We start from the raw sequence: 23,166 nt of genomic DNA on the forward strand, positions 1-23,166 counted from the left end.
ATCAGCAACAGAACGCTTGAACTACATTCTGTTTTAATGGGAAGCCAGTGCCCAAAGGAGAGTACCAATGAAGCATTAACAGCAATCTGTGTTGCTGACTTTTGTGGCTGTTGGAGCCCTTTCAGGTTGTTTTGCTTTATTGCCCCCCCCCCCCCCACACACACACACACAAAATTGGTTGCAACAATAAAGCTTGTGTTCCCCACTGTGGCCAGCTTTGTTTCATACAGTGTGGACAACGAAGGATGAAAGTGGGCATTTACATTACGCTATTTAGGCATCCAATAGCACAGAAGAGATAAAAAGCTGTGGACTGATTTAGTAATCAGAGCTGATGCTCTTGATAATGGAGAATGCTAGAGAGGCTACAAGTTGTTCAAAGCCTTTCCCTCTTACTATCTCCTTTACCTTGCCTGGGTTCTGCTCTAGCCAGCTGCTGAATTTAGCTGAGTATTGAGAAAACTGGGAGTTTGCTATCTATACCTGACATACAAGTTGTACTGCTGGGTGTCTGCGTACTACTGGCACTTCAGCTTGTGTTGTTCCACCAGCTCTCAGTGCACTGTTGAGATCTGAATAATAAGTGGAAGATTACTGAGCCTTACGGGACTCCATGTTATGGAGCATTACAGAACTCTGGAGGCGAAGGAAGTGTTGCCATGACTAACAGAGTTTGGTTTGTTAGGAAGGATATGAGCTGTTTCAGGGGTCTTCTGCTAACACTGCAGTTCCTTGCAGCTGGGACAGGAGTATTTGGTAATCAGTAGTATCAAATGCCACAGATCCAGAACAAGCACAGGTGTACTTAACCACCACCTCTCTGTGGTAAAGTGATCACAAAAGGCAAAAAATGCTTCTCTGAAGCCTTAGAGGGGATCCAGGACACTAGCAGTTAACAAGCAGTAATGAGTTTGTTAGTTTCTTGATTAGCATGTTTAGGAAAGATTAAAACACTGGGAGGGTCTCTAGCAGAGACTATTTTAGGTTGGTGAAAAGGAGGTTTTGACAGTCTTATTAGGAATCTGAGGTGTTCCCTAATCTCTTTTTAATACCCAGGAAGGGCAGATGTCAGAGATGGCAGCCCCAATTCCCCTCTATGGTTCCATGACTGCCTGTGTGAATAAACCAGAATCTTGGAAGGAAAGTGCTTATTTTTAAGTTCTGCTCTTGGTTTATTTCTGGAAGCCTATGACATCATGAATACAGGTGATTTTCTCTAAAGGGAGAGAAAGACTCTCAGTGGGAGGTGCTGCAGTCTGAGGGCATGTTTCATTGGCAACGTGGCCTGTGAAGTTACAGCATAGCGCTGGGAGACAGCTCGTCCAGCACTCTAAAAAAGCCACCTCCGTGACAGGAACAGCTCCCAGCGCTGGCATACTGTCTACACTGGCACTTTACAGTGCTGAAACTTGCAGAACTTGGGGTGTGTTTTTTCACATCCCTGAGCAAGAAAGTTGCAGCGCTGTAAAGTGCCAGCGTAGACAAGCCCTGAGGTTGAGTAGATGCAGGCTGCAAACAAAGCAATTCAGAGTCTGGAAAAGACCTATAGGGCCTTACTTTGCTGCCTTCATGACAGAGGAGAGGAAACTCTTGTCTCCTACACAGCAATGGAATACCAGGACTATCTGTACCTATTTTTTTGCCACTAATATTCAACTTTTCTTTCCTGCTGCTTTTGCTATTACAAGGGGGTCAGAGAATCACAGCAGTCTATAGGTGCTGGAGAAGACGATACTGTGGCATTAATGTCTACACCAGTCATCAGGGAGAAGTTGTAGTGCTTCACTCATTCTTCTACTCCTTAACCTCTTGGTTGGATAGGCTATCAGCAAGTTTGTAATTTGGCAGAGTCTAAGGACCTAAGTGCTATTCTACACTGGCAACACTAAAGCACTGAAGTGGCAGCACTTTAATGCGCCTTGTGCGATCTCAGCGCTCGTGGGGGGGACGGACGGACGACACCTCCATGAGGGGCACGGCTCCCAGCGCTTGTGCACTGTCTACACTCGCACTGTACAGCGCTGAAGCTTGCGGCGCTTAGGGTGGCGTTATTTCACACAGGTGCAAAGTAACACCAAAAATAAGAATGGTAGTGCTTCACACCCACTTTGCACTGGTGTTAATGTCTACACAAGGTGTAGAGCAATCAAGAAATGGGACAAGAGTTTTGGGGAGCAGATCATGGTGATTTCTACTTGAAGTGCAATGGGGAGATGTTTTCCGCCAGATGCAAGAAGCAGTCTGAGCAAGGAAGTGGGTCTTATTTCTTGACAGAGTTTTATCTTTCCTGGTTCTCAGACTCAGACTTTAAGGTCAGAAGGGACCACTGTGATCCTCTACTCTGACCTCCTGAACACTGCAGCCAATAGAACCTCACCCACACACTCCTAGACCCCTAACCTCTAGCTGAAGTATTGAAGTCCTCCAATTATGGTTTAGAGTGTTTAATTTACAGAGAATTCACCATTTACGCTAGTTTAAACCTGCAAGTGATCCATGTCCCAGGCTGCAGAGGAAGGCGGAAAAGGGTTCTTGGTCTGTGCTGAAAAAAAAAATATATCTAAGCACTGATAAGTGTGCCATGGAACCTACAAATTTAGCATTGTATATGAATGTGCGGGAAGAAAGCACAAAAGATTAACAAGTTACCCAACAAAAATCACTAGAATCCTGAAGCAATAGCAGATGACATGCTGGACCTCGTGGGGAGCAGCCTGGCTGACCAGAGGCAATATAAACATTCGCATTGATTTGGAAGGACAGCAATTATACCAGGGAGGAGCTGGCATGAAATGACCAGCAGGGGGCCTGGCTTACATTAAAACCTTCACCCAATTGCTCCCAAAGGTATTAAAAAAAAAGGAAGGGTTCCAAGCTTAGGCTAAAGAGCTAAGATTCAGGCATGAGAACTGTGTACATATAATATTATAAGATAATTTTTTTAATTAAAGTTTACATTTAAAATACATTTCCTTACATTTTAAGACTCTAAAAGGAAATCACAAGATAAATCTAGTAAGACAAGGATACTGCTCCTTCCTACCTCTGTTTTCTTTTTTTATTCCCCCCATGTCCACCTTTCTTAGATTAGTCTATACAACTGGAAGTCCCCTTGATACTACTTTCTCCACACTTACCAGTGTGCCTTATATTCATTATGTTTATGTTCAGAAAAGGAATTTTTTAAACATGTCCAGAAAAATTTTATAGCTCTCTGAGCCCTGTGTAGCTTCTCCTGAACTAAGGTTCCTGGTTTAACAGGTGAGAAATAAGAAATAGTCCCAATTAAATACAAAAGTTTAAAATTCACAATTGCAAAACAGTAACAGAGTGAATACAGCATATATGGTGGAGTAGTACACAGGTTAACATTTGTTTGGAATGACCTGCATAATTTGTTTGTAGCTTTGCCAATTGTCAGTAATCTAGTCATCCACAAATTTAGCTGATAAAACCTTTATATCCCACCACAATGTATTGCATACATGTTATTCACAGATATCAGATGTATGCATTTGGCTATACAATGGCATCTCTTTGCTTTACAATCTCTTGCATATTTGTCTCCTAATCTACTCCAGTATCTTGTTCTTATGTTTCGTCTTAACTCAAGAATCTAAGCTCCTCTGGGCAGCAAATCTTGCCCCTGTATTGACATTGTAATAATGGCTATCAATTAAATATAGAATTGGTTATAAAAGAGTGAAAAGCAAGTGTTCCAAGTTAATCTAAACATTACCTTCTGCCTTCAACTATTCCCTACCCTATACAGGTCAAACAAAAAAAAACCCCAAACTTATTTTACCTCTGTCTCCTGATGAGCATAAACTAAGCTCTCAGATGCCTGTTAGCACTTTAGATGCTTCTCCATAGCTTCTCTGAAAGCTAATCCAGCACATAAGAGTGTACAGGCTTTATTTTTTTATTTTTAATCAAGAACAAGACTGCCTCTTTCAGTTAATATCCCCATAACTATGCAATTGCATGCATACCTCTCTAGCATAATTTTTACCTACCTTCCACACACATTATCCTTCTTTTAAAAGGGTTCTCAGACTAGCCAGTATTAGTTTTGTGGCAGGAGTCAGGATTTTGGTAAACAAGACGCGAGAGGCTTCTTCAACTCTGCAGCTACCCTCACAGCTGAAAATAACTCCTAATAGACCCAAACCCTACAACAGAAGCACCCAGTTCCCACTTGCGCTGCATGTTTACATTTCCCTTGATGGAGAGAACAAACCTTTTTCAACATCTTGTTCTGTTTGTGGAAGAATTCTACTTTGATATCACCACACACCGGCAATGGCTGAGGGAATTCAAAGTACATGTATTTGTCTTCTCGTCTTGGGGGTCCTGAAGGGGAGGTAAATATCTTTACCTTTAGTTGGTATACCACAAACTGAGGATCTGCATGGTAGAACACAGAAGAGTATTATTTCACAAGTAATACCTTTTAATTCTCAAAACCTGGGTTAACAGACTCAAAGGATTATCCTTTACAATATGTACAACAGATTTTAAAAGTATGTATATAGAACTATCCACTGTGATATGGTAAAAAAAAAAACAACCACTTTTCTGAAAGATCTTTCAAAACATTAAAGCATAGCAACATTGCCTAGTAGAATCCTGTAACTCTCGTAATGTCAGAATTTCAACCTATGATACCACAGTAAGAGGCTTAGAAGTTTATTCCACATTATAATTTATAATAAAATTATGGTAAGAAGTGACTATGTAAAAATGGCAACTTCTTAATAGTTTGATCGCTTTGTATATTCAAGACAAGTATAGTAGTGTCTACTTATTTTAATGACAAAAGTAAGTTTTCTACCTTTTAATCCTGTTTGCACTGCAGAGCCAAAAATAGTTGTGCCAGAATAAACTGGATTCAATTATTTACACGTAAACAGAACTGTTAACTAAATTCCAATTACTGTGTCAAAAATGTGAACCTCGACAAACGTACATACACACTGACAATGACAAGAGCTATGAAATCTGAATTAATCCAGCCCACCGAAACTTTACTGCTAGTGATGATCCATAAAACATTAGCAATTTAACTTTTAACTCAAGCTAAGTCTGCGGATAGGAGTTAGAAAAGCTTTTTAACTTGTAAAGTAAGCATATTTGATCTAGAAATTACTGAAAGAAAAACATGAAATCCAGCAACTTTATCACAATCACTTTTAAGACCACAAACACACTTTAGGTCAAATCCTATCCATTAATATTTAATCCAGGCTGTTCACTGGGCATCTAAGGGATTGGGGATCTTGACTGTGAAGCAACTTTGAATCTATTATTGCAGCCTCAGAACTGTAGAGCCAGAGCACTCTAGCTACAGGGCTGAATAGCATGACACTTACAGTTGCATCTCTTCGCTCAAACCCTCACATATAGGGTCTTCAAATCCTGCCACCACTCCTCTTTCTGCAGAAAAGCCACATTGATCCTGCTGAGTCAGGGACCTCAGAACTCATGGAAGGGGTGGTAATATTTAGCTCTTTATGCCTATTGAAGTTAATACCATTACAATAGGTCCAAATCGAACAAGCAGAGATTCAAGAAGTAGTCAATTACAGGTTTGCTACCTGAAAAGGCATTTAAAACCTCATAGAAATTGCACTTTTGTGAGGAAAAACACATTGTGGTATTTCAATGCATTTGTCTAAGTCATTAACTCACCAGGAGTAGATGTAATAGAGAAGCATACCAAAAGTACAGGTTTAAACTTATATGCAGATTGCTAATGTAGAAAGCCAGATAAGGATAATTTAAAAATTTAGCATTAACTTTTTGTATGATGAGGCCTGAATTTTGCTGAACAGATATTTGTAAATATATCTGTGCTATCTTCACTTTACCATTTTGGTGGTTTCTCTTTTTTGTTTGCAAACAGCCTCCTCCCTTCCTGTTCCTGCAAATCAAGCTAGTTTTTATGTATTGCTATGAAAACCTGCACTTGGTTACTCTTTTAAGTCTATGTATGTTCAGGTTGTGTATTGCAATGGCATTAGGTTCAGTATATTGCCCTTTACAGTAATTCCAATACTGAAATGATGGAAAGCAACATTTTTGTATGTGAATAGAAAATGAATGCATGCTACCATGCAGTTATTACTTTGAAATGCAGTCTCAAAGACAAAGGTGAATACGAATTTTCATTAAAGAAGAAATTGTCAGCTGACTTGAGTTGCTTTCCAATATATAGCATATTCGCAAACCAAACAGACTTACATCTGACTAGATACGTTACTTTATAAGCCTCTGAAATAAGCCCTTCCTTCAGAAAGAAGCAAACAGACGGAATATATCCAATAGAAACACATATTTTAGAGTCCACTGCGAAGAAAAATGTCATGAGCTGGTTCAACAATCATGGGGATCTTGTTGTATTTGAGAGTCTACGTACCATTCACAGAACCAAAACTTTATTTTTCAGCAATAAATATTATTTCAGGAATGTTGCTGTTTTAAATTGACTTTTGAACAACCAGAACAATGCACTTTTAACTTCTCAACTACTTTAAATGTTTCCCAATTTAAAGTTTAATGAAACAGCACCTGTTTGTAAGGTGATGTAAAACAAATCCCACAAAGACTGCATGGAACTCTTGCAAGGATGAAAGAGTGCATACCCCCCTCCTGCCAGGATTTGAACCCAACAGATTCCAAGACCCTAAACAGAGTTCTTTATACCACTAAAAGATCCTACTACTTAAAAAGGTAAGTTGGTCCTGCTATATAATGGCATTAGTATGTTGCCTCAATAACAAGGAACTACATAAGTTAACCATACACAAATTCAAATACCTATACATTTTAGCAGATAAGATCCACTAATATGGAGTAAAGTGTACTTACTACAAGTTCCGCCACTGAACATTGGAATTGTTTCAAACATCATCTTATGGAACAGCAGTGCCACTGGTCTATAATCCAGGTGATTCTTTAACAGGTAACTATAGTAATACACATAGCGTCTCTGACTGGGAATAGTTACTCCCTAAATAAAGAGAAACTAAACTTCAAAAACAATCCAAACCATTAATTAGTGTTCACATTAATTGGCTCCTGCCTGTTGTTAATTAAAAGTCAAGCTAATAAAATCAGTTCTAAGTCACAGTGGACACAAGTTCAACATTCATGCATCTTAGTGTAATATCTTCACTGCTGGAAATTAGGGGCTGGAAAAAGTTATCCCAAACCCATTAGTCCAAAGACTAAACCCACTAGCTAAGAGGAAAAATTGTCTCCAAACTAATTTCCTGGTTGGGGGTCGGGGGCAGGAGAGGTGAAGGCACCCTCTATAAATTTTTTTCCTCAGAAGTTATCCTGGCTTATTCATTTTTGGTATTTTCAGAACAAAATTAGTGGCAAAACATGGTCAATATTTTTCCTACAAAATTATACAGTTAAAAACAATCTACAATATAGTATGCAACTTACAGTATATGGATTGAGACAGAAGTAGTACATATTAATATTCACATTCCAATAAGAGAAAACTACCTAATTTTTTGTCAGGAAGGTCTTTTGCGTGTGTGTATTACACACACACACACACACACACACACACACACATATTGTATATATACACACGCACATACACACACACTTTGGTCTCAGTAACTAGTATGAAGCTGAACATGTTAATTTAGGAAACATTTCAACTCTGAAGAGGCAAGTAGCATTTGGCCTGAAAGTACTTTTTGTAGGGCTGCCAATTAATCGCAGTTTTAATTGCGCTGTTAACCAATAATAGAATATCAACTGAAATTGATTATATTTTGGATGTTTTTCTACATTTTCAAATATTCATTTTGATTACAGCACAGAATACAAAGTGCACAATGCTCACTTTATATTTATTACAAATTTGAACTGTAAAAACAGAAAATATTTTTCAATTCACCTCATACAAGTAATGTAGTGCAATCTATTGTGCAAGTGCAATTTACAAATGTAGAATTTTTTTTATATAACTGCATTCAAAAACAAAACAGTGCAAAACTTTAGAGCCTACTAGAGTCCATTAGTCCTACTTCTTGTTCAGCTAATAGCTAAGACAAAAGTGTTTGTTTACATTTATGGGAAATAATAATGCCCGCTTATTTACAATTTCTCCTGAAAGTGAGAACAGATGTTTGCCCAGCACTTTTATAGCTGGTATTGCAAGGTATTTACGTCCCAGATATGCTAAACATTAATATGCTGCTTCATGCTTCGGACACTGTTCCAAATCACAGTGATGATGCTCATTAAAAAATAATGTGTTAATTAAATTTGTGACTGAATTCCTTTGGGGAAAATAGTATTTCTCCTGCTCCATACAAATTTTGTGTTATGGCAGTCTTGGATGACAATCCAGTATATGTTGTTCAATTATGAATACTTTCATTGCAGATCTGACAAAACACAAAGAAGGTATCAATATGAGATTATCAGCCTTCTGTTGGTGGTATCTGACTCAGATGATGAAAATGAATGTGCGTCAGTCCATACTGCTTTGGATAATTATTGAACAGAAGCCATCAGCAGCAGGGAAGCATGTTCTCTGGAATGGCGGTTGAAGCATGAAGGGGCATACAAACGTTTAGCATACCTGGCACATAAATACCTTGCAATGCCGGCTATAACAGTGCCATGCGAATGTCTGTTCTTACTTGCAGGTGACATTGTAAATAGGAAGCAGGCAGCATGACCTCCCATAAAAGTAAACAAACTTCTTTGTCTTAGCGACTGGCTGAACAAGAAATAGGACTAATTGGACTCTAGTAAACGCTAAAGTTTTACACTGTTTTGTTTTTGAGTGCAGTTATAAAAAATAATTCTACATTTGGAAGTTGCACTTTCACAATAAAGAGATTGCACTACAGTACTTGTATGAGGTGAACTGAAAAATTTATTTTCTCTATTTTATAGTGCAAATATTTAATAAAAATATAAAGTGAGCACTGTACACTTTGTATTGTGTTGTAATTGAAATCAATATATTTAAAATGTAGAAAATATGCAAAAATATTTAAATAAATGGTATTCTGTTATTAATAGTGTGACTAAAACCACAATTAACTATGATTTTTAATTTGTTTGTCAGCCCTAATTTTTGCCTTTATAAAAATGCTGCAAAAATAAGGCCTTTTACAACTCCAAATGTTTCTATACTACATAGAATAGATTTTTTTCCCCTATGGTACCTGCACAATGGATGTCTGCAAGTAGCTGTCATAGACAACTCAGTCTGATGACAAGGTTTTGACTTCAGACATCACCTCAACAGCTGCTTTATCAGATCCATTTCTTATACAAGGTTTTAAATATTTTCCTAATACAAGTCTGGACTTTGTTTAAATTCGGAAACATAACCCTTAGCCTAAAAATGACTAACATGCAGCTTGGCAGAGCTTCAGAAGGGGGGTGGCTACATCGAAAAACAGATAGGAAAAAGTTTCCTCTTCTACTTATATTATCTCCGCTCTGGAACACACACTTCGTACAGGAATCTCTCCAATCCTTACCAAGACAGCTAACTCTGACACCAAATTGAGAAATAGTTATATGGTAATAGTTGATACTGTGAATGCTGTATCAACTTAGGCACAAATATACTTGTTGAAGTACAGTAACTCCTTGCTTAATGTTGTAATTATGTTCCTGAAAAATGCAACTTTAAGCAAAACGATGTTAAGCAAATCCAATTTCCCCATAAGAATTAATGTAAATAGGGGCTTAGGTTCCAAGGAATTTTTTTTCACCAGACAAAAAACTATATATTATATAGATATACACACAGTACACGTTTTAAACAAAAAATTTAATACTGTTCACAGCTATGATGCTTCTGAACCTTGGTTGAGGTGGTGAAGTTAGAGGGTGGAAGAGGAAGGGATATTTCCCAGGGAATGCAGTTACTGCTAAATGATGAACTAGCACTAGCCCTCAAGGGTTAACACATTGTTGTTAATGTAGCCTCTCATCAAGGCAGCACAGTCAGGAGTGAGGGGAGACAGCATAGCAGACAGAGACACACCTTGGGGGTGGTGGTGGGGGGAAGAGAGGTGCACACTGCCCCTTCAAGTAAGCTGATGTACTCTTAAGTGTATTGTCTTTTTAAGTGAATCAGGAAGTTGAGACAGCACCTGCTGCCCCAGGTTCTCTGTCTCTCTCCCTCTCTGTCCCCCCCGCTCTATAAGGAGAAGGAGTAAGCAGGGTGCAGAAGCAGGGAGGTACCCTAACATCAGCCCCCTCCCTCCTGCACAGCAAGCAGGAGTCTCTGGGAGCAGCTCCAAGGGAGAAGGCAGGAGCAGCACATGGCAGTGGGGGGAGGGACAGATGAACTGCCAGCAATTAATAGCCTACTGGGCAGCTGCAGCCCAGGGAACTTAGGGGAGCAGGGAGCTGTTGCGGGGGCTACCGGTCCACCCTGGTTCCAAGCTCCCACCAGCTAGCTGCAACGGGCTGCTCTTCCTGCTAGCCGTGGACAAAGCAGGTGGCTGCCAAACAACGTTAGAAGGGAGAATTGCACAACTGTAAATGAACATGTTCCCTAACTGATCAGCAACTGTAACAATAAAAAGACGTTAACCAGGACAACTAAGTGAGGAGTTACTGTAGATGGTGAACCGCCCATCTTGCCAAGTAGCAACTTCGCACATCTTGGAAACAAAGACCAATTTTCTTTCAGCCCAGACAGCAATTATGCCTCAAATCAACAAGGCTCTTATTCTCAAAGGACAGGGTCTTTATGCCTCAAGTCCTAACACACTGATAGATACACTAAATTAAAGTGGTGTATCAATTTTTTTTGCCTTCCTGAGACAAAGCAGAAGGGAAAAAAAGCAGAGATTTGCTTAAGTGGTATAGTTTTATAAAAAAAATACTTGAGTTTTAATCAAGTCCGTGGAATGTCTGCTTATCCTTATTGAAGAAAGAATTATGACCAAAAAAAAAAAAGGAGGAGGGGGAGAAATCTATTAGGGTGGATTAATTTTAATCATGAGTTCAATCATCAAACAGGGAAACAGATTTAAACAGATTTTTATTTTTTTTTGCATTTGTATTTGAGATATTTTCCTAAAGAAAGCCTGATAACCATTATAACAGATTGATCTGCAACTAAATAGAGCCTTTGCACTAAATTTAGTGCTTCTGTTTGCTAACCAAGAGGACATGCTATAACTATGCAGTTAAGCAATTAAGAATCTGAATCTGAATAAATTAGGGTTAATTTTTACTTTATTTGGTTAGAAAATAGTAAATGAAGCATTTCTTATTTACTATTTTTACTTGTGTTTTCTGTTAAGCTCTATTTGGATAGAAATTAAAAATCAATTAAATGTCCAAAAAGTACATTTTTATTAATTAAATGAAACTACCTTTATGTGATGGATACATTAGAAAAATAGTTTTAAATGCAAAACACATTTTTATAAACAACAATTATTAAACAAAAGAATCTGTAGTGAATGAACTGAACTGTTCCTGGTCACTGTGCCCTTAAAAAATTTTAAAACCAGTATATCTTCTTTCATGCCTGGTTTTTATTCAGAGACTGGAAGAAGAAGAAGAAGAAAACAAGCTTTCCTGCCTTTTCAACTCCCAAATGGTTTCTTAACTTTTGCTGAACTAGTCAGCAAGCTGAACTAGTTGAACAAACAGAAATAAAGAAAATATTCGCTTTGCACCTGCAGATGAGGCTACTGATGTCAAAAAGCTGGTTTAGCACTTCAACAATCTCTGGTACCAGGTGCTCAGCTAGTGACTTCCACCAGTGCAGTGGTCTGACTTTCTTTAAAGGTTGGCAGCAAATATGTACAAAATAATTTTTAATTAATTCAAATGATTAACAAATTACAATAAATTCAGGCCTTAACACAGGTTGTCATTTCAAATTTAATTATAAATAGGTTAATTTTAAAAATAAACCAGGATTTAAATAAAAAAAATCCAATTCAAATTTTAAAATTTGGTTTAAAAAATATATATTTTTTCCACCTTAGAGAAGCTGGTGTTTTCTCAGTAGACTAGTTTATTGTATGGATGCTAGGCAAGCATATGCCCACAGAAGCAGATCTACTGAAATGTGTGTTGGAGTTTTGAATTCACTGATATGGTCTTTCTACATCAGTACCAGAAGACAAAAACTGAGATTTGAACGCAAAGATCCAACGTTGCAAAACATTGATATGGAGCATGGTGCTCCTGGGCGGACTCTAAATGTGCTGATACGCCTTACCCCTTTACTTTTGCACCATAAAATGGACAGTATGTCATCAAAAGCAGAACCTGCAAGCTATTTCCATCACTGTCCCTCTAGTAGAAGGGGGTTTGGGACCCCTTAGGCGGTTATGAGGTTATTATGGCAGGGTCACAAGCTGTCAACCTCCACCCCAAACACCACTTTGCTCCAGCTTTTATAATGGTGCTAAATATATTAAAAAGTGTTTTTAATTTATATGGGGGGGGGGAGAAATCGCACTCAGATGCTTCCTCTGTGAAAGGGGTCACCAGTAAAAAAAGTTTGAGAGCCACTGCTCTAGTAAATTTTCCACTGGGGTAGCACTACCAACATCAAAAGCTACAAGCATTGCCAGATTTAACACAGGGTATCACCCAAAGATTGAGTAAAGTATGTTAAATCAACCTCTTGCGTCAGACACAAATCAGTCAGATATGACACGATGGACACGGTTTGAACTAAGTCAGATATCCAATCATAGCCATTCTGAGACACCATTTCAGAACAATTCATACCCATTGTCTTTTCAGACAGAATTATGTTTAACAATCGTGACACCAATTCCACTGGCTCAAGGAGCAGTTCCTCCAAAGACAGGAACATCAAGATGTGGACAGATGTTAAAAAGCACCCTTGAATTAAACATCCCAAACTGTAACACTGTCATGGTTGCTTCCATCTGGGACCAAACCTGCACCTACTAGTAATGCTATAGCTACTATTAGAACCACCTCTGAGAAGGCACTAGATGTGAATGCCAGTACTTCTTTTTATGGGAACATGCAGGAAAGTTCCCTGGCTTCACTGTCACAATGATGCTTTAATGTCCATCTTAAAATCACCATGTGCAATAAAGCCAAGCATTCCCAGATCAACCACTGGTTGAAGCATTCCAGATCTCTTTGTAATTACAATAAGGAGGAAGAAGATCTCCTGAAATAATTGACTCTGAAAAGTATTGTTTGTATGAATACACTTTTTATGCTGAATTTTAGAAAGCATTATATTCTGGTATCCTAGGTCCAAGAATAGAGGATACATGATAAACCCCTTTTCCAGAATGTCAAACATACAGCTAAGAGTAACATAAAATTCCTCCTGGGTAGCTGTACTAAATCTTTACCTGTAAGGTATAAGAAGCTCAAATAACCTAGCTGGCACCTAGGACAAAAGGGCCAATGAGGAAAGAAGATACTTTCAAATCTGGAGGGGGCTGAGCAGTGCTCTCTTTGTTTGTTCCCTCTTTGGACAGGGAGAGAGAGAGACCAGGCAGGAAAAAACATCTCCTAAAAACATACCTGAAATGAGCATCTAAGATTACAAAAATTGCAAGTAAAGCAAGGAAATGCGTTAGATTATATTTTGTTTTAGTTTGTGAATTTTCCCTATTTTAAAGAGGTAGTTTTATTCTTGGGTGTTTTTTTTTTTTGTAACTGTGATGTTATTCTTTTACTATTTTCTTTATAACAAACAACTTCTTTTAAGAACCTGATTAATTTTTAGCATCCTAAATACCAAAAGGGTTTGGTACCTATTGGTTGGTATATTATTCTCAAGCCTCCTCAGGAAAGGGGGAGAAGGGGTTTGGGGGAATCCTTTGGGGAAATAGAGACTTCAAGTGGTCTGTTTCCTGAATTTTTGTCTAGATCACTTGGTGGTGGCAGCAAAACCATTCAAGGCCAAGGAAAGGATTTGTGCCTTGGGGAAGTTTTTAACCTAAGATGGTAGAAATAAGTTTATCATAGAATATCAGGGTTGGAAGAGACCTCAGGAGATCATCTAGTCAAACCCCCTGCTCAAAGCAGGACCAATTCCAACTAAGTCATCCCAGCCAGGGCTTTGTCAAGCCTGACCTTAAAAACCTCTAAGGAAATTCCACCACCTACCTAGGTAACTCATTCCAGTGCTTCACCACTCTCCTAGTAAAAAAGTTTTTCCTAATATCCAACCTAAACCTCCCCCACTGCAACCTGAGACTATTACTCAGGGGGTCTTTCATGTGGGTCCCCACATCTGTACCCCAGAGTTCAGAGTGGGGAGGGAACCCTGACACAGGGGAACAGAACTAATGTGTTACCTTCTATCCACTAATTCAAACACTCACTTCTAATCTTCTGTCTGTCCATATTTTTTTGGGAAGCTAAACTTTGACTTCAAGGCGGAAAGGGGCTGACAGCCTGTATTTCTGGCATCAAGTTTTCTTTAGTGGGTGTAAGCACATTTTACTGTCTCTGGAGCTAAAGTATGTAATAACCAAGTTCCGCTCCAGATAACTGACAGAATCTGAAATGGCTCCTGCCAAAGGCAGCACCTGCCCTGTCCTCCCATTATTTTGGCCAAGAGTAGGACAGATATGCTTCTTTTTTTGTAGAAAATTCAAGAGTAGCCTCAGCTTCTCTTACTCATCTGGTGGTGCAAAGGCCTTTGGAAAACTTCTTCAATATGGACATACTGGAAAAGTGAGCAATAAAAATACTGGTGCCTGTACTCCTCAATTAGTAATACTTCCTCTTGTAACTGGATTCATACTTCCTGTCTACATTGTCTTTAAGTGCCACAAGACCCTTGAGAGAATTAATTTGCTTTGCTTGTTAACTTCAAAACTCTCCCTAGTTACTGTCCCCTGGGATTTGAACCACTAAGCAGGGTATATGCAGATTGTGTGCTGCTTTGGACAGAGAATTTAGAATAAAATTAAAGCCAATTTTTGGTTTTTGTCCCAAAAGAAAAAGGCAGTTGGTTGTCTTGGGCCAGAGTTTGTTCTTTTGAGCCATATTCTACTTCCAACTCAGTAAGTCAGTTAGGATTTTAATTTATCAGGAACTATAAATCTTCAAACAGCACTTAAAAGTACAACATTAAGATATACAATGGACATATAGGGAAGTAAAAAAGCTCTTGGAAACTACATTTTAAAATGATATTTGTCTATAAACAATATTTCTAAAGTTAATTACTTTGTGCATATTATCCTTCAACCAAATAATCAGGGTCAAGTAGAGGGGAGACAGTAGATCTTAGAGAACAGACTGTATCATCATCATCAACATGATACACCTCTACCCCGATATAACGCTGTCCTCGGGAGCCAAAAAATCTTACCGCGTTATAGGTGAAACCGCATTATATTGAACTTGCTTTGATCCGGCGGAGTGCGTAGCCCCACCACCCCGGAGCACTGCTTTACCGCATTATATTTGAATTCATGTTATATCAGGGTAGAGGTGTATTTAGGAATTTACAATGAGACTTTAAACAAAGGGTCAGAGCCCTATTTAAAGATATAGGGTTTTCATTAGAACATCTATAAGTACTTATGGCTCAAATCACATATCTGAGGACCTCACTATTTACCCTAAAAAACATCCTTGATGTGCATAAATCTCTCTCCCCCCGCCCATACCTTTTTTAAAAAAACAAACAAACCAGAGGGCAGGAAACAGGCACAAGGATCTTAAGGACTGACTCAAGATGATACAGGCAGTCTGAGGTAACAAGAATATTTAGTTAACACATCAGAACAAAATACCATTGTAATCAATACAAATTATCTAGCAAGTGTTTCTTTTTTCTAACTTGAACTTCCATAGGGATTTCATCATTACTCTCCTTCAAAAGAAAACACTGAATTATAGCTTGTTCCTATGAGGATATCACCTTCCTACTGTACGACAGCTACTACATTCAGCATCTACCCATTTGACTATTAATGGAGATTAACACATATCTGTAGAATAGATATCTGACAGAGATAATCTGCAAACAATATGAAAAATGTGACTCTTCAGTAGGTTTTATTAGTTACCTTTGCCAGTTTTTGCTGGAACAGTCAGTATTCTGTTTAGATATCTGATCTCGTTCAATTGTGACGATTCTGAAGTATCATTTCAGAATACAAGTCATTCTCAACTTCCCATTCAGAAAGACCTATATTATAACCATTAATTCTGCTCTCCAAATGCCTATGGCTAAATTATTGTTTGTCTATTTGTGAAGTAAGACCAATGCGTGTGGCAAGGGGGGAGAGAGAGAGAATCTAGTATTCGTTGATTTGTTAATCTTCTTTATAGTTATGGAGTAAAATCTAAGCTGGAATCACAGTAACTGATATTGGGGTTTGCTGAGAAAGGACTAGATTTGGTCATTCTCATTATGGAGACATGCGAGAAGGGTTAGAACCTGGGGAGAGGATGGGCAGTTATAGCAGTGATAACGAAGAGACAAGAGAAAACATGGGGGGAAATCCAATCAGTACCTTAGGTGTCTGTATACTAATGTTAGAAGTATGGGAAATAAGCAGTAGAAGAGGAGGTTACTCACCTGTGCAGTAACTCATGTTCTTCGAGATGAGTGTCCCTGTGGGTGCTCCTCTCCAGGTGCTGGTGCACCCCTGTCCCTTTGCTCGGATATTTTTTTACAGCAGTACTCGCATGGTGCCTGCTTTAATAAAATGTGGAGCCTGGGCTCCTCAGTTCCTTCCCTACAATGGAGACTACCCCAAATGCTGAAGTAGAGAGGAGGAGGGTCAGTAGTGGAGCACCCACAGGGACATCTGAAAGATGTCCCTGTGGGTGCTCCACTCCAGGTGACTGAACAGCAATATCCAAGTTCTCCTACACATCTGGCAGATGTAACGGCAACTAAAAATGCAGTTTTCATGGACAGATGTAGGAAACAGCATGTTTCAAGCGGCTCAAATGGATGGCGCATCAAGCGAGGACCAAGTGTAGGTCCCAGGGTTGAGTGGGTGGTCTAATGTCCAGGTATAGGGCCTGGGGGCCCTTGAGGGACTGCTTTGTGATGAGGTGGACAAGATGATAGTGTCTCCAGTCTTACTGTGAAATGCTGCAATTGCTGCTAAATGTACCTTTATGGAGCTAAAGGAGACCCCAGATTATCTTTCAGAAATTAAAAACTGTCTAGTATTAGTGAAAGACGGGCGGAAGCAGGAGCATTTGCTTGGAGATGGGTGGTACATGTGGATTGTGTTCTGTTATGTAATAGTACTCTTTGCACTATTCAGAGCAGCCTAATTTCTCATTAGAGAACCACTGAGGAGCCAAGCTTTCAGGTGCAACATCATTACATTGGGGTGGTGTAGCTGACTGATGTTGTGATAATAGGTGGGGGGGGGGTGTTGAGAGAGCGGAATCAGCAGGCAAACTGACATCCTCGTTAAAAATAGGTACCATGCCTGTCTGGGTCATGTAGGGACTATTAGTATTACCCTGGCCCTCTCTGCTCATATTTTCTGTAATACCCTGTGAAGATGTGGGTATTGGGGGGAATGCATATAATAAATTGTTGCTCCATTTTATGATGAATGCGTCTCCCATCAAATGCTTTCCTAGGTCTGCTCTGGAACAGAATTCAGGGCATTTTTTGTTGGTTACAACTGCAAAAAGATCCAGTCACAAACAGTCCCCATATTTTGAATACGTTGTGTAGGATGGGATCATTTATCTCCCATTTGTGATCTAGGGGAAAAGAACTATTAATCTCGTCTGCAGAGGTGTTTAGTGAACCAGGTAGGTAGGAGGCTGAAATTTGGATATCATGATGGAGGCACCAATTCCAAAGTTTCATAGCCTCTGTGCAGAGCAAGTGAGATCAAGCTCCTCCTTGCCCGTTTTATATAAAACATGCAGGCAATGTTGTTGGTCATGATCCTGATGTGTTGGTTCTGGCTGTTTGGGAGAAATTGGAGGCAGGCATTGTGGGTCACTCAAAGCTCTAAAAGATTTATGCGTAGAGAGGCTTCTGTAGGTGACCAGAGTCCCTGAGTGGTGTGGTGTGTGCCCCCCAGTCTCTGAAGGAGGCATCTGTGGTAATTATAAACAGAGGGGGGCTCCTGCACGAATGGGACTCCAGAGCAGAGGTTGTGTGGAAGAGTCCACCACGTGAGTGAGTAGCCTGTGGTAGGTATGAATAGAAGTCTGTTTAGGTCGTGCACATTCGCGGTCTGTAGACAGTGGTCATCCAACCCTGCAGCCAACACACAGAGGCATGCATTCTTGACCACAAAAGTGCAAGAGGCCATATGGCCAAGAAGTTGCAGACAGTCCTGGACAGTGACCTGCAGGCTGTTTTGCAACTTGGAAATAAGATTCTTTATGGTGTTGAATCTGTTGGATGGGAGAGATGGAATCAAAGTGAGTGCCTACGAACCTCTAGTTGCTGAGTAGGAGTTAATGTGTATTTGTTTTTGTTTATTTGTAGGCCCAGACTCTGGAAGCAGTTGATGGTCAACTGCATGGCTTGAATGGCCTCCCCGAGAGTCTGTGCCCTTGAGCAGGCAATCATCCAGGTAAGGAAAAATTATGACTCCTCCTTTCCGTAGGTGCACCCTTGCCACCGTGAGAATCTTGGAAAAGACGCAAGGTGCTGTTGAGAGGCCAAAAGGGCAGAACCTGGTATTGGTAGTGATTTTAGCACATAACAAATCTGAGAAAATGCCTGCGGGCGGGGTGTACAGTTACATGAAAATAAGCATCCTACAGGTCGGGGGCTGAAAACCAATCTCCGTGCTCCAGTGCTGGAATTATGGTTGTGAGAGTAACCATTTTGAATTTTTGCTTTTTGATTAACTTGTTGAGTAGCCTGAGGTCAAGGATGGGACACCATCCCCCACTTTTCTGTCAAAAAGTAGTGGGAATAAAAACTCTTCCCCCTGTGCTGATTGGGCACCATCGCAACTGCTCCTATTTGTACTAGATGTTGCACCTCTTGGTGGAGCGAGTCGTCGTGAGAGGAGTCCTTGAAGCGGGATGGAATTGGCAGGGGGGAGGGTATGGACAGGAAGGTGATGGAAAAGCCCAATTGGATGACCTCTAGGGCCCATCTGTCCATGATGATGATTCGCCAGTTGTGGCACAATGGGAGTGAACAGTGACCAAAAATTTGGATGGGAAGTATAAGTACTAGAGTGGGTTGGAGCTCTTCTATATCCTTGACCAAGGCTTCAAATTTGCTTATTAGGTGGAGAGGGTTAGGACAGTGCCAGTGTTATGAGGTGTCATCGTTGATGCCTGGATCTCTGGCGGTGTTGCTGCTGGTGGTCGTATGGCCTCTGTTGTTGTACGCCGGGTGTGAGAGTACAGTGTGGGGAAGATTGACCTGCAAATTTTGTGTGGGAATTTTACTGGGACCATCTGCATTGGTGATGGGATATTAGGGTGTGACTTCACTTGAGGAACGATACCCGAGCAGGTAATCTGAGCCAGGAAGGGGCTGGAGCCAGGTGACACCTTCTGCCTAGGAAACTTGACAAAGGCTGGAGGAGGAGCCGAGGGGTATGGCTGGCTGAGACTGGAGGGGGTGGGGGTGGGGGTTCATTTTGGAGCTGGCTGCGGAAACGGAGGGAGACCCAGGGCCAGGATCTAGGCTCCCTGTCCCCCAAGATGGACCTGACTGAGGGGGTCCTGTTGTCTGTACCTACAAGCTCTGTTTTGGCCTATGTTCCTGTTGTCTAATAAATCTTCTGTTTTACTGGCTGGCTCAGAATCATGGTGAATCACAGGAAGTGGGGGGAGCAGGGCCCTCACTCCCCCACACTCATGGGCATTGGAAGGCTGATATCTGTATTCTCTTCTAGTTGCTGGTGTATGAATACCTAGGGATCCAAACGCATCTCTGGAATCCTCCATGGGGTGCAGAACCTTGTTGGGTTTTGCTGCAAAGTAACTTCTCGCCATCAAAGGAGAAATCCTCCATAGTGTTTTGCATCTCGCCTGGGAAAGAAGAAGAGCTAAAGCATGAAGCCCAGCGCATCACTACAGACATCACAGTGGATCTGGAAGCGGTGTCCGCAGCATCGAGGGCAGCCTGCAATGCAAAATAGGAAATAATCTGCCCTTCAGAGACTATTGCTTTGAATTGTTGTCTCTTGTCCTCTGGGATGTCATTAATAAAGAGTTTCCCGTAATTTCTATGATCATATTTGGCCAATAGGGCCCCATAGTTTGCCACTCTAAATTGTAGCACAGATGATGCATAAACTTTGTGGCCAAGTAGGTCCATTCTTTTTCTGTCCTTGTCAGAGGAAATGGACTGGAAATGCTACTGTTTGTTCTTTTGGTTGGCTGCTTTTCTACCAGCAGTGAATTTGGTGCTGGGTGCATGAAAAGGAATTCTGAGCCCCTAGAGGATACATAGTATTTCCGGTGTGCCCTTTTGCACGTAGGGGGTATGGTGGCTGGGGTTTGCCAGATATTCATGGCAGGGTCCATAATGACTCCATTAATAGGTAGGGCGATCTTGGAGGACGACAAAGGCTGTAATATGTCCGTCAGCTCATGCTGAGTCCCCAACACCTCCACCAGAGTGATCTTGAGCTCATTCACCATTCTTTTGAAGAGATCCTGAAAATGAGTAAAATCATCTGCTTTTGCTGCGGGTGGGGACATTATAGTCTCTTCTGGTGAGGTGGATGAATTATTATTTGGGGAGGCTTCAGGTGCCTCCTCGTTTGCGTGCACTGTTGCAGATTGCTCCTGTCTATCCATTGCAGAAGCGTGAACAGGTACAGGGGAAGATCTAATGTCGCCTCTGCATGGGCTGTACCGGCTACTGTGGTGCCTGCTGTACCGCCACGGGTTCTAATAATGCCCATTGTCTGTTGAAGGGCATGGGTGGTTCCATCCACAGGTGTTCATACCAGGGTGGTAAGTCCCTGGAATATGAGGGCCTGTGTCTCCATGGTCCCATGCTAGTAGGAATGTGAAGAGGGGAGAAATGGTATGGGGAATAAACTCCCTCCATTTCATCGTCCTCATCACTAGAAAAGTGAGAGGGAATAGGGGGATAGCCATCAGTGCCATGCCAACGGTCCCGGTAAGAGATTGGTACCAAATAATGGGGAATCTGGAGTTGGCGAGACTAGCAAATTGCTGGAATGAATAAATTGTGGTGCCGAGGTAGAAAGAGCCAGAATATATAGCGCTGGGTGTGACGGTGGTGCTGCAGGGTCAGCCGGTGCTGACTGGTGCAGCGCTTTATTTGGAGTCATAGGTGGGAGAGTTGTTGGTACTGGGACAGCAACTGTACTTGTGTGAGGCACAGGAAGGCTCAGCTGAGAAGGCATAGAATCCTTTGAGGTACTGTGCGGGGCCGTACTAGAAGAGGCACTGGAGTGGCGCCAACAGCAGCTGGGGGATGGATGGTGCCAGACGTGCCCGGAGTGTTGTATGTGCTGAGCCGCGGAGTGGTTGGCACCAACAACACAGACCTGGTTGAAGACCTTTTGGATGACAGCTGGTCTCTGTGAGGTGATGAAGCTGGCTGTTTTTTGTTTTCTTGTCCTTAATGGACTTAGGAGAGCTCTATCTCAAATAGGACTCCTGACCTGGGTCAGAGACAGGTCTGAGGGACTTCTCCATTAGAATTAACTTGAGTCTCAGGTCTCTGCCTTTCTGTGTGCTAGACCTCAGTTTACTGCAGTGGGTACATTTTTGGGGACAGAACTCCCCCAAACAGTGAACACATCGAGAATGGCCATCAGAAATAAGGATGGCATCTCTGTACGAAGTGCATCTCTTAAAACATGGCAAGCCAGGAATAGTATAAACTCTCTAACGGACAGAAAAAAACCTGTGAAAGAATTTTTTTTTTTAAAGGGGGAAATGAAACTTATCTGACTAAAAAACTAGCTCAACTGTATAAACTAACTATCTAAAGCGAGAAATAACTGAGCAAGACTGCTGAGCTCTGTCTCAGACCACGGACCATAGAGAAGGAACTGAGGAGCTTGGGCCAAGCGCACGTTATTGAGGCGCATTTGGTGGGTGAGGCAAGCACTGTGTGGCCCATGCAAATACTGCTGTAAAACTCTCCGAGCAAAGGCATAGGGGCACACCAACGCCTAGAGTTGAACACCTACAGGGACAAGAAGACAAAGACGAAGAACTAGAAATGCTAGTTAATAAATACTATGACAGCTGGTATCACAGACTTGGTGGGATAATACATATGACTGGAATATTGGTATAGAAGGACACAGATAGATCAGGAAGGACAGGAAGAGAAAAAAGGGAGGTGGTGTTGCCTAGTACATAAAAAATTGCATACATTTGGACTGAGGCTGAGATGGAAATAAGAGACAGACTTGTTAAAAGTCTCTGGGTAAGGACAAGAGAGGTAAAAAACAAGAGTGATGTCATAGTAGGGGTCTACTCCAGACTTCCTAACAAGAAAGAGGAGGTAGATGAGGCTTTTTACAAGCTAACAAAATCATCCAAAGCACAGGATGATGTACCCCATCACCGTCAATTACCCAGACATCTATTGGAGGTGGGGTTTGAAACCAGGCAGGGCACAGATCATCAGACCAGTCTTGGAATGTATTGGAGACCATTTTTTATTCAGATGGTGAAGAAAACCAATAGGGAAGAGGCTGTTTCAGATTTGATTTTGACTAATAGGGAAGAACTAGTTGAGAATTTGAAAGTGGAAGGCAGCTTAGGTGAAAGTAATCATGAAATTATGAATTCATGATTCTAAGGAATGGTAGGAGGGAAAACAGCACAATAAAGAAAATGGATTTCAATAAGGAAGACTTTAGCAAACTCAGGGAGTGCATAGGTAAGATCCCTTCAGAAGCAAACCTAAGAGGAAAAACAGTTCAAGAGAGTTGGCAGTTTTTCCAAAGAGACATTAAGGGCACAAGAGCAAACTATTTCACTGCACAGGAAAGACAGGAAGTATGGCACCACTGGGGCTTAACCAGGAGATCTTCAATTACATGAAACTTAAAAATTAAGAATTCTACAAAATGTGGAAACTAGGTCAAATTACAACGGATGAATATAAACGAATAAAACGAGTATGTAGGAACAAAATTTAAAAGGCCAGGGCACAAAATGAGAGTAAACTAGCTAGAGACATAAAGGGAACCAGAAAACATTCTACAAATACATCAGAAG

General features: G+C 40.8%; 1 protein-coding gene across 6 annotated transcripts in view; it reads right to left on the reverse strand.

Annotated features, from left to right (window-relative positions):
- PTEN (phosphatase and tensin homolog) overlaps positions 1–23,166 on the reverse strand; it is an 87,574-nt gene that overhangs the window by 17,467 nt on the left and 46,941 nt on the right. For 5 of the 6 annotated variants that reach the window (XM_030571167.1, XM_030571166.1, XM_030571165.1 and 2 more), the window contains 2 exons: positions 6,871–7,012; positions 4,241–4,407 (listed from right to left, as the gene is read on the reverse strand). In XM_030571167.1, the coding sequence (XP_030427027.1) occupies positions 4,241–4,407; positions 6,871–7,012 (309 nt within the window). Of the gene's footprint in view, positions 1–4,240; positions 4,408–6,870; positions 7,013–15,673; positions 15,696–23,166 lie in introns of those variants that run through there. The other variant, XM_030571171.1, reaches the window with a different exon arrangement.

This window comes from Gopherus evgoodei, chromosome 7 (assembly GCF_007399415.2).
Source record: "Gopherus evgoodei ecotype Sinaloan lineage chromosome 7, rGopEvg1_v1.p, whole genome shotgun sequence".
NCBI classification, from domain to species: Eukaryota; Metazoa; Chordata; order Testudines; family Testudinidae; genus Gopherus; species Gopherus evgoodei.